The sequence below is a fragment of the Rhincodon typus genome, chromosome 23 (genome assembly GCF_021869965.1).
Source record: "Rhincodon typus isolate 14 chromosome 23, sRhiTyp1.1, whole genome shotgun sequence".
NCBI lineage: Eukaryota > Metazoa > Chordata > Chondrichthyes > Orectolobiformes > Rhincodontidae > Rhincodon > Rhincodon typus.
The window spans coordinates 29,766,114-29,777,763 of NC_063354.1; the positions used below are offsets into that span (position 1 = coordinate 29,766,114).

Here is an 11,650-nt window from a genome sequence, read left to right on the forward strand (position 1 = left end):
TCCCCACCCTTATCTGCTTTCCGGAGGGACCACTCTCTCCGTGACTCGCTCATCTGCTCCACACTCCCCTCCAGCCCCACCACACCCGGCACTTTTCCCTGCAACCGCAGGAAGTGCTACACCTGCCCCCATACCTCCTCCCTCACCCCCATCCCAGGCCCCAAGAAGACTTTCCACATCAAGCAGATGTTCACCTGCACATCTGCCAATGTGGTATACTGCATCCGCTGTACCCGGTGTGGCTTCCTCTACATCGGGGAAACCAAGCGGAGACTCGGGGACCGCTTTGCAGAACACCTACGCTCGGTTCGCAATAAACAACTGCACCTCCCAGTCGCGAACCATTTCAACGCCCCCTCCCATTCCTCAGACGACATGTCCATCCTGGGCCTCCTGCAGTGCCACAACGATGCCACCTGAAGGTTGCAGGAACAGCAACTCATATTCCGCTTGGGAACCCTGCAGCCCAATGGTATCAATGTGGATTTCACAAGTTTCAAAATCTCCCCTCCCCCTACCGCATCCCAAAACCAGTCCAGCTCGTCCCTGCCTCCCTAATCTGTTCTTCCTCCCACCTATTCCCTCCTCCCACCTCAAGCCGCACCTCCATCTCCTACCGACCAACCTCATCCCGCCCCCTTGACCTGTCCGTCCTCCCTGGACTGACCTATCCCCTTCCTAACTCCCTACCTACACTCACCTTTCCTGGCCCCATCCCCGCCTCTTCGACCTGTTTGTTTCCTCTCCACCTATCCACCTATCCTCTCCTCTATCCCTCTTCTATCCGCCTCCCACTCTCTCCCTATTTATTTCAAAACCCCCTTCCCCTCCCCCTTTTCTGATGAAGGGTCTAGGCCCGAAACGTCAGCCTCTCTGCTCCTGTGATGCTGCTTGGCCTGCTGTGTTCATCCAGCCCTGCACCTTGTTGTCTACAATTATATACTTGTGTTTATGCTTCAGACCACCCTCCTCCCATTCTTCATTATGTATTCCTATCAGCATTTCCTTCTATTTCTTTCTCCCTCAGGTGTTTATCCAGGTTGCCCTTAAATATATCTTTGCTATTCACCTCAACTGCTCCTCATGGTAGTGATCTCCATATGCTCACCATTTTCTCAGTAAGAGAGCTTCTCCTGAACTCCCTATTGGGTTTATAAGAAAAACTGTTTTATATTGTTGAATCTAGAATGAACTTTCACTCTAATGGAAACATCTGTTTAACTCTGATTACTATCAGTAATTTTGAACACTCACCTGTCAGGCAGCTCTATCAGTTCTGTCATCAGTCCAGGATATTATTCTGCACTGTAATACTAATCTTCATTCTGCACAAGGATCTATTTGATGGTCAAATAGAGCACAACCTGCACAATATCCAGGCTTGGGCTGATAAGCAGCAAGTAACATTCATATCCCACAAGTGCAAGGTAATGACCACATTCAGTAAGAGACAAATCTAACCACCTTCCCTTGAGTTTCAATGGTGTTACCATCACTGAATCCCCTACTATCAACATCCTGAAGGTTACCATTGACCAGGAACTGAACTGGGCTAGCTATTTAAACACTGTGGCTACGGGCCTCGATCAGATGGGCCATTGGTTTGAGGAGTGACAGATGGAGAATAATTTAGATAAGTGAGAGGTGCTGCATTCTGGTAAGCAACCAGGCCAGGATTTATACACTTAATGGTAGGGCCCTGCCAAACAAAGAGCCTAGGGGTGCAAGTGCATAGTTCCTTGAAAGTGGAGTCGCAAGTAGACAGGGTGGTGAAGGTGGTATTTGGTACGCTGGCTTTCATTGGTCATTAACATTGAGTAAAGGAGTTGGAATGTCATAATGTGCCTGTACAGGACACTAGTGAGGTCACTTTTAGAATACTGTGTACAACTGTGGTTATGCTTCTATAGGATGGATGTTGTTAAGCTTGAGAAGATGCAGAAAAGATTTACAAGGATGTTGCCAGGATTGGAGTTACAGGGAGAGGCTGAATAGGCTGGTGTTTTTTCCATGGAGTGTTGGAAGTGGACGGGTGACTTTATTGAAGTTTATTAAATATGAGGGGCATTGAAAGGATAAACAGCCAATGTGTTTTTCCGAGGATGGGGAGTCCAAAACTAGAGCGCATAGGTTTAAGGTGAAAGGGAAAAGATTTAAAAAGGATCTAAGGCAAAAGAACTTAAAAAGGATATTTTTCATACAGAGGGTGGTGTGTGTATGAAATGAGTTGCCAGAGGAGGATAGTACAATACAACATTTAAAAGGCATCTGGATGGTTATATGAATAGGAAGGATTTAGAGGAATTTCAGGCCTAATGCTTACAAATGGGACTAAGTCAGATTGGGATGTCTGGTTGGTGCAGATGAGTTGGACCGAAGGGTCAGTTTCCATGCTGTACAACTCTAAACGAGGTCAGAGGCTAGAGGACCTGCAGTGCATAGTCCACCTCCTGACTCCCTAAAGCCTCTCTACATTTAAAGACTAATGGTGTGGTATGGAATAGTCCCCAGTTATCTGGATTAGTGCGTCTCCAGCAACACTCAAGAAGCTTGATACCATCCAGCAATCAAGCAGGCAGCGTGATTGGCAGTACATCCACAAACATTCACTCTCTCCATGACTGATGCTCAATTACAGGAGTGTGTACTATCTATATGATGCACTGCAGAAATTCACCAACACTCCTCAGACATCACTTCCAAACCCAAGACCATAACCATCTAGAAGGATAAGAGCAGCAGATACATGGAAACACCACTAATTGCAAGCTCCCCTCCAAGTCACCCACCATCCTGATTTGGAAATATATTGCTGTTTGTTCAGTGTCACTGGGTCAGAATCCTGGAACCCCCTCCTGAACAGCACTGTCAATGTACCTACACTTCCAGGACTGCAGTGGTTCAAGCAGGCACCACCACCTTTCCAAGAATAATTAGGGATTGACAATAAATGCTAGCCCTACCATCAAAGCCAATATTCATAACTAAATCGAAAAATCCTCCCCACCTTGTTACTGGTTAAAACTGCACAGTGGCTCAGTGGTTAGCACTGTTGCTTCACAGTGCCAGGGACCTGGGTTTGATTCCACCCTCGGGCGACTGTCTGTGTGGAGTTTGCACATTCGTCCAGTGTCTGCGTGGGTTTCCTCCGGGTGCTCCGGTTTCCTCCCACAGTCCAAAGATGTGCAAGTTAGCCGGATTGACCATGCTAAATTGCCCGGAATGTTCAAGGGTGTAGGTGGGTTTGACACGGGAAATGCAGGATTACAGGGATGGGATGGGATGGGTCTGAGCAGGATGCTCTTTGGAGGGCTGGTGTGGACCCATTGGGCCAAAGGGCCTGTTCCCACACTGTAGGGATTCTTTGGAAACTCTGGGTTACGGACCTAGTACTGTCCCGTTGTGCCACTCTGCTCCTTTGTGAAGTGGTGGTAGTGTTCCTACCCCTGGACCAGGAGGCCTGGGTTTCAGTCCCACCTGCTCCAGTGTGATAATGTCTCTGAACAGGTTGATTTGAAAAATAGGCTAGTAATAAACAAAAATAAAATGACAGACCAATCAGGGTAGACAGAACAGCTTGTTTCCAATGAGTTGAGGAATTTTGAACAAAAGGGATTTGGGTCCAAGACTGAACGCAACAGGGATGCTCTTGTGGTGCAGTGGTAGCGTCCTTACCTGAACCGAGAGACCCGGGTTCAAGTCCCACCTGCTCCAGAGGTGTGTAATAATGTCTTTGAATAGGTTGATTAGAAAAATAGGTTAAGTTAAGAAAAAGACTGAATGCAAGAGATTTAGAACAAACAGCAGGGGAAAAAAAAAAACATCCTTTATGCATAGAATGGTCAGGCTGTGAAATGCATACTCAGAATTAATGATTATAGTAGAGACAGTATTAAGATTTCAGATTTAGTTAGCAAGATGCTGAAAGGAAGAAGGATGAAGAGGTGTGGGGAAGAGATCAGGTACAGAATAAGGGTGCACTCACACGGTCTAGTTAGCTCAAACACCGACTCTGGGCGAGTCAGCGGGGCAGGAGGAGATTGAATACTTTGGAGTGCAGGGTTGGGGTTCACTGCAATCCCAGCTAGTCCAACACAAAGACAATGGGCAGCTTCAGAGATGACAGTGTTTGTATTCATCACAGAATAATGTAAATCAGAGGACAGACAGCTTCCTGGAACAGAGACCAGGACAGATCATCAACAGCACAAAGCAAAACTGGTCAGGCTCCAAGAAGGTTCACTGGGAGTCAGAACATGAAAACGGTTGCAGGTTTGCTTGTGCCTGCATTTCCCTGTGGAATGGAACAGGAGGAATCCTAGATGCAATATGGGAGTTTGCCAACCCTGCAAGATTATCCTGGTGTCTCTTGGAACTGTTCTCCGAATACTGCAAACCCAGGAGGAAAATCATTTTGAATTTTAATTCCTTTTTCATTAATTACTAAAATTTAGTTGAGGAGCAGGAGAAGTGGAGAGAAAGCTATTTGTTTGGCTGCACTGTTAGAGACAACAGCTCAAGTGATGAAACTAGCCACGATTGTTTTCTTCCCAAATGTTGATGGAATTCAAGAATTATGCCAAATGGGATTGCCATGATTGTTTTAAAGAAGTACATCTTCATTGCGTGTGTAAAAAGCACATTGACAAGGAAGGAAATGGCCAGCTAAGGAACAATTTCACTGCGTTGGGAGGTTGCAAGCAGTTTTGATTTGATTATACTTTACACTTGCACACTAAATTCTATAAACAACGTGTTTCAGATCAGCGAGACTGCACAAAGTAAAAGGAGCTTTCTACCTTCTGTTCGATATCCCCATTCACAATCAGTTGTGGAAGAGGTCCTGCAAAACAAAACAAAGCACCACTCATTAGTATTCGTGCCGTGTTTCCAGTCCGAGCCATAAGTCTCAAGCACTGCAAGTGAATAAACCACCACCCTGAGAAACGCAGACCCCCAAACACACCAACCAGTGAAAGGCAGACCCCCAAACACACCCCACCATGAAAGAGATATTGAACACAGCAACCCTGTAAACACACCATCCTGTGAAACACAGACCTCAAACATATCAACTCATCATACAGACATCATGACTGAACCTCCATACCAAGCACACAGCCTAGTTCTCAAAACTTACTGACTGCCTTCAAAACACTTTCCTGACCAGACATCACTACAATTCACAACAGCAACAGTCAATAAAGTGAGCCCGATATGTTTCTGCTCTTGTACTCTCATATGCCTGGTGGTATGCTAGTGGTATGAGAGCTGTAGCCTCAGTTAGAGCACAATTAAAACCTTGCCTCAGAGAAATCCCATTATCACAATGTATTGAACAACACTGACCGTAACATAGCAACCACTGAAAAGGATTTAGTGCTCAATAAGACCACCCAATGTTTGAGATGGGAGAGCTTTCTAAAGTAAGAATTTAATTACTTCAGGACTAGCAGCATATTACTGGAAAACTGCAAGCCCAAAACCACATTCATGCCAAGTTATTAGAGCTTACTGCAGAGATAGACACAGCATTGAAAACTTCTGGGAAAGTGCACCTACATATCAACTTTATAACCCTTAGAATCACAGACAAAACTATCTGCTGCATTTTGAACAGGCACAGTGGGACGAGCACATCAAACTGCTAGTTTAACAAATTTTATACTGCATTGAACCCCATGTATCTGTCCTGGGAATGTTTGTTGGGTCATTACAATTCAGCCCTGCTGTAAAATACCTTAACAGCATAAACAGCACTGAAACAAGATGTTGGGTCAAAGGAATTGGACACTCAACATGTTGTCAAATTATAACTTTTCCTCTGTTGGTGGGGCAGTGTTGAGGAAGTGCAGCACTATTAGATGTGCCATTTTTCAGAAGCGCTGATAAACAGTGGTCCCTTCTGCTTGCTCAGGTTGATGCCAAAGGTCTCTCCAAACTTTTCAAAGAAAAGGTACCTTGTGGTCAATATTTATCGCTCAACCAACATCACAAACAGATTTGACAACCGGAACAACGTTGATTTTCTGAGATATTGCTGTGGGAAAATTAGCCATCTTGTTTCTTACATTTCAACAGTGACTACACTTCAATATCCTGATTTTGCAAAAGGGTCTACAGAAATACACATCCTGTCTCTGTTGACTCTTCGATTAGCAGAGCTTTAGTTGCACTGCACTCATTCTACCTCACTATATAATTTACCTTAGACACCTCCTTCCTCAAAACACTATTGTCATTTGCAGTTGCCGGTAGGTAACAGCCATCAGTTTGAGAGGAAATGGTAACATTCAGACAGAAACTACTGTAACTAGCAATTCAATCAATCACTTACTATAATTTCATCAAAGCTAATATTATCTGGACTTTCACCAAATGAATGTATCACTTTCACTAAGACATGGAGATCTATTCAAAGGATTGGTTTGGCAGTGAAGACTCACCAGGAGGACGACATTAAAGCCAGACTGACTACACAGTGTTGGTTCACTAGCGTGATGCTGAGGTTTGGAAACTATTGTCAAAGAGAGACATTTAAAAACACTGGGACTGTTACCACAGCAGCAGAGATTTATTATAGATATTTACATTCTTAAGACTTGAAGTACCAAAAGATTATTACCTCTGTTTAGGGTATTAGTAATGAGGAATCATCGACCCGAGAGGAGGGGTTTCAAAGAAATCACTTCCCATTAAGAAAGTTGTTGGCACGTCGAGAATGACTTGGTCTCTAACTGAACCATATCATTCCAAAGCAAAATATAAAGTACTCAAGGCACAGATTGATAATGGGGTGGTGGAGAGAGTGGAGCAGGTTGGATCAGTTCAAAGTTATGGGGTGAGAGCTGGTCATTGGGTTGATACTGGGCAATAGAAACAGAGAAAGGGACAATGAGTTCAGTTTGGGATTGATACAGGATTATGGGGAGAGTGTAAGGCAGTACTGAGATTTGTTTTAGATTTCACTGGCAAAGAGATGGTATAAATTCTATGGGTCAAGTGGTCTCCCTGGTTGTCAATAGTTCTAAAGTCACCCAGTGCCAATTGAAAATTCCAATGACAGTCTCAAAACGAGAGCAATGTACTGAATTTTAAGAGCTAATGCAGCCAATAGGAAGTGAAAGCAGAAGCTGTAACTAAACCATTCCTTGATGGGGTCTATTTCTTCACAATGATTACTTCAAAATGTCTTCAGGTATTAAATAACACTGGCTTCACGACAGATCAATGATCCAAACAAATATTGTGGTAGCACTCACTGAAGCGGTCTCTCATTCAGAGATCAGGACAACGAGTTATTGGCAGTCACAGACAGATAGGTAGGCACATAATAAAACTGACTGTTTTGTTTTGCACAACGATGTGTTTTGGAGAGATATAAGTGACCAGGACAGCAGCAGCAAAGTTCCATGTTATTTAAAAGTTACACTAATATGATAGATACCATTGCAGAGACTACAGATACGACATAGGTCTTACTCCTTTGAGACCCTAAGTTGTTCTCCCACGATGTCTGTACAATATCATTCTAATGATGGTACAAAAGGCTCTCCTCATTATTAACTTTTTTTTTTTTTTTTTTTTTTTTAAAAGGTACTCTCACTTTTTGACAATATCACTCCCAAGCTGTTCCCCCACTACTAATATTATACATTTCTGCATATCAATTACATTTGCCACTGGTCCCATTTTCTACTTCACATTTTCAGACAGCCTGGTGGTTTTACTATTCTCTCAGAACATGTTCTTTTTGCACTTGAAAGTTTGGTAGGGGGTCTCTGGGTTGCAGACTATTAATTTAAGACTCTAGTCCAGACAGTGAGGGCTGAAAGTCCCTTTAGACTGTAAGGCATTTCATTGCTTGGATTTCTTTTGTCGAGAATGTCTTTCCTGAGGATACAGGCAACCACCCCATTGCAACATATGGAGCACCTTTAATCTCATGGATTTTCTTTGCAAAGGATATCTCTATTGCTTCAATTCTGGATTTGGTTTCTTCATTAATCTGTTGATACCATTAAGATTTTTTTTAAAATTCTCTCATGAGACATAAGCGTATACTTCCAACTGTATATATAGTGTGTATTAAGTTGTTTACTTTCGGATTTAGTATCTAATTTGGAAGCTATCCTGGAGATATTATTTCTGATGTCATGTCCTCCTACTGAAATCCTTTATTTTCCTTGCTTATAGGATGTGTATTTTATTAATAATAGAAATGCTGCTTTGCACTGCTAATGCAAGGATTTTCAGCACCTCTTTATTCCAAATGGAGGATTCCTGCCTTCTCACAACTAAAATGGATGTTACCTGTGGCTTCACTAAACGAATGCCACTATTCTCTGAATAAAATTATTTCTATTTCCTTAAAGGTTGCCTGTTGCTTTAATAACGATGCCAGCTAAAATCATTTCTCTCCGCCCCGCTAATTCCTACTGTTTGTGACTCCAATACTATTCCTCATTTATTCCATGTTTTTGTCCTGAATGATTCCTGCTACGTGTGGTTTTGATAAATGTTTCCCACCTCTCCTTCAGTTTTAACAATTCATCCCCTGCCTTTTCTACAGCCTTATGAAAGTCTACTAACTTCCTTCTTCTCATTAGATCTTGTCTGCAGGGACTCTGAATGCCCCTTTATTAATTCAATTATTCTGTGACACTTGATGCTCCCTATTCTAATTGTGCTTATGGTGCCTGCATGCAATGTCTCCAACACTTGACCTAAGCTGCAAGTGTTTTTCTTTATATCTAGCTTTTCCTGCCAGTAATGAAAATACCCTTTGCCCATCAGGGATTTTAACTCGAAGTCTCCGATGACAGCTTGCTCGGAATCCCTGATTCAGGGCCACACCTACAGAACAGCGCTACCAGATACAATCTGTGCTTGCCGTGGAGAGCCTGATATTCTAGCTCCAGGGAGTTCCTACCTTTTCTTGCCGCTGTGGGCCCCTGTCCTGGTATGTAATGCTCTTATTACCAACTGTAGATTCTGCCTTGTTGCATCTTGCCATGAGGATTTCTTCTGTAGAGTTCTTGAATGTTCAGTTCTTCCTAATGCCTGTTTCTATAAGCAAGATTGTTAAAAATATTTCTGAACAAGTCTTAAGGATTACACCAGCTATTGTGTGGCATGAAGCAGCAAAACAGAAGCTGTACTATCACTCGATGGGAGGGTAGTAGGGTAGAGTATTTATTTCATAAATACAAGTGACAGTGAGATGTATGTAAGTCACCACACTTTGACGTCACTTTAATTACTGAAATTAAAAGAAAGAAATTGAGACAAAGTTTAAAACAAAGTTCAAAGTTCATCTTTTACTTCATCCACAGCTTCTGGGTTTGTGGACTGGCTATGGGACACTGCCACCAAAGAAAGGATTTCCAGATTGGACCCACCATGCTGCCAATACTGAAGCCAACACCGACGCCACTGCATCGCCACCATAGCAAGGAGGGACAGATTGGACCCACCAAGTATCCAACACCGAAGCCACTGCCTCATTGCTCATCGTGGGGTTGGTTTGCTACTTAACTGTCACTGTGGTGTGGGCTTTACCTCCAGCAGAGTATTTACACCTGATGTGGCGTGCTTACTTTGGCTCCCGTAACACAAGAACTAGTAATGTTGCATTGAATGCTTCAACAGATGTTTTAATGTAGCTCCTGGTTTATAATATACTTCACAATCACAGCCACTTTAGTTTCTGGGCTTATATTTTTGAGCTATTCAGTTAGAAAAAGGAGCACACTTTCAGCAGCAAATGGCTCCAGATGGAGTCCAAGTCCTTTATACCCTCAGGTCACACGGCATGTCATGGTGAGGATATCATATAAATCTCTTAAAAATATACTGCATGCTATGGGACATAGCACACCAGCTGCCCTCATTTTCTTTCCTGGTAGATCTACAGGGCCTGCTTGGTACAGTGTGGTACAGGAAAACCACAGGGTAACTGAGAAGAGGCTGAAATGATGTAGTTTGTTGCAAGTTAGTAACAAAGTACAAGTCACACTGCTATAGTTAACATTGTCCCACGTCCTCAGACCAGACAGAGTTAGTGGGAAATGTTACCTTTGGAGGCTTTCTCTGTGTGAACTTCCAGACCAGGAACCTACCTAACTGAAGCAGTCTAGTCCTGGCCCAGAATTCATGCAGTCAGCAGTAGAGTGCATCAGTGTTGGGACCAAACCCTCTTTTTCCAATACAGATGCCACATTCCAATATTTTAAAGTACCTGTAAGTACTTTGAGAGAAGGTACAAGGGTGGACGAGTCCAGTGCCAAGTGGGAGGATGCATGTGTTATGACTGCATCATTCCTGCAGAATTCCAAGAGATAATGAAACAGTCTCTCTGCTCATGGTCACAAGATGTGTTGAGTAAGATTCACCTGCCTTAATGGTGCATGTGATAACATTGCAGTGTCCAAGGTTCACTGGTTATCTCTGTTCCTTTCAGTTTAAAAGGAACACGTTCTCTGTAGATAAGGAGGGGTCAGAAGTGCTGCAGTGTTTCGAAACACACCTCTCATAGCATCAATATGTACATGAAAGCTGAGCTCTGTATGAATCTGCCATCTGTGCTCAAGAATGTTGGGAAGAGAGGTGAACAGGAAGCTGGAGGGACTGACATTTACATTCCTCAAACACTGAAGATGAGAGTAAACTACAGGATTGGTACTCACTGAAATTCTGATAAAGTTCTGGATTTAGTGCCCACACTCCCACTCAACACCATCACCTCACATGGCACAAGGGAGCAAACAGTCTGTGGAAGGGGCTGACTGATCTCCTGGCTAACCCAATCTGCAAGAAAACACACACACACACACACACACACACACACCTCAAAAAATTCTCTGCTCCATCTTTCTCACTGTGCAAAAACGTGTTGAGACCATGCAGAAGTCTTGATGCTCTGTCTGTCCTGAGAAGTTGAAAAGTGGCAATTATGCAGCATCTGAACATTTCTCTCCACCCCTGTAAATGCACCCTACTTATTAGGGAGGCAAAGACTTCATAGAGAGTTCTGACTGATTTAACTCAATAGTTAGCCAGGAAGAACTAGAGGAACTAAAACCTACTGTAACTCTTGGATAAATACACATGCATGCACATACACAATCTACTGCCCTCAGCCGACCTTCCTGAAGGATCAACAGCAGATATACAGACAAATTGTACATAGAGGTGAGATCCTCAGAGTTATCCTCCCACTTGGCAGTGGACTCGTCCTCCTACATACCATCTCTCAGCATCCGCCAAAGTACTTACAAATACTTTAAAATATTTGAATGGGACATCTGTATTGGAAAAAGGGGTATGGTTCAGACTTGAAACGTTAACTCAGGATTTTCTCTCCACAGATGCTACCAGACCCAAGTTTCTCCAACATTTTTTTATTTTTGTTTCAGATTTCCAGCATCCACAGTTATTCTGCTTTTATTACAACATGGATGAATCTGTTCTATACTGACAAACATACACACCATTTGTAAAGACTGCTGCATGCAAGGCAACAGGAGGCTACAACTGCAGTTAAATCTCTCTAGACAGACAGCAATGGACAAAATGGATTCCCTCACAAAGGTACAACAGCCAGGGCAGCCACAACAGGCTGAATGGACTCTTTCTGTACTTGCTGTAT

At 43.2% G+C, this 11,650-nt stretch overlaps 2 protein-coding genes across 3 annotated transcripts in view; one reads left to right on the plus strand and one right to left on the minus strand.

The window, feature by feature from the left end:
• The window catches only part of LOC109916697 (Na(+)/H(+) exchange regulatory cofactor NHE-RF1-like), a 160,873-nt gene extending 151,421 nt beyond the window's left edge, over positions 1-9,452 (plus strand). Inside the window, exon 4 of the mRNA XM_048611122.1 lies at positions 9,336-9,452. Coding sequence (XP_048467079.1) covers positions 9,336-9,452 — 117 coding nt within the window. The remainder of the gene's footprint in view (positions 1-9,335) is intronic.
• LOC109916696 (epsin-2-like) overlaps positions 1-11,650 on the minus strand; it is a 144,712-nt gene that overhangs the window by 118,395 nt on the left and 14,667 nt on the right. The gene's annotated exons all lie outside the window — the stretch shown is intronic.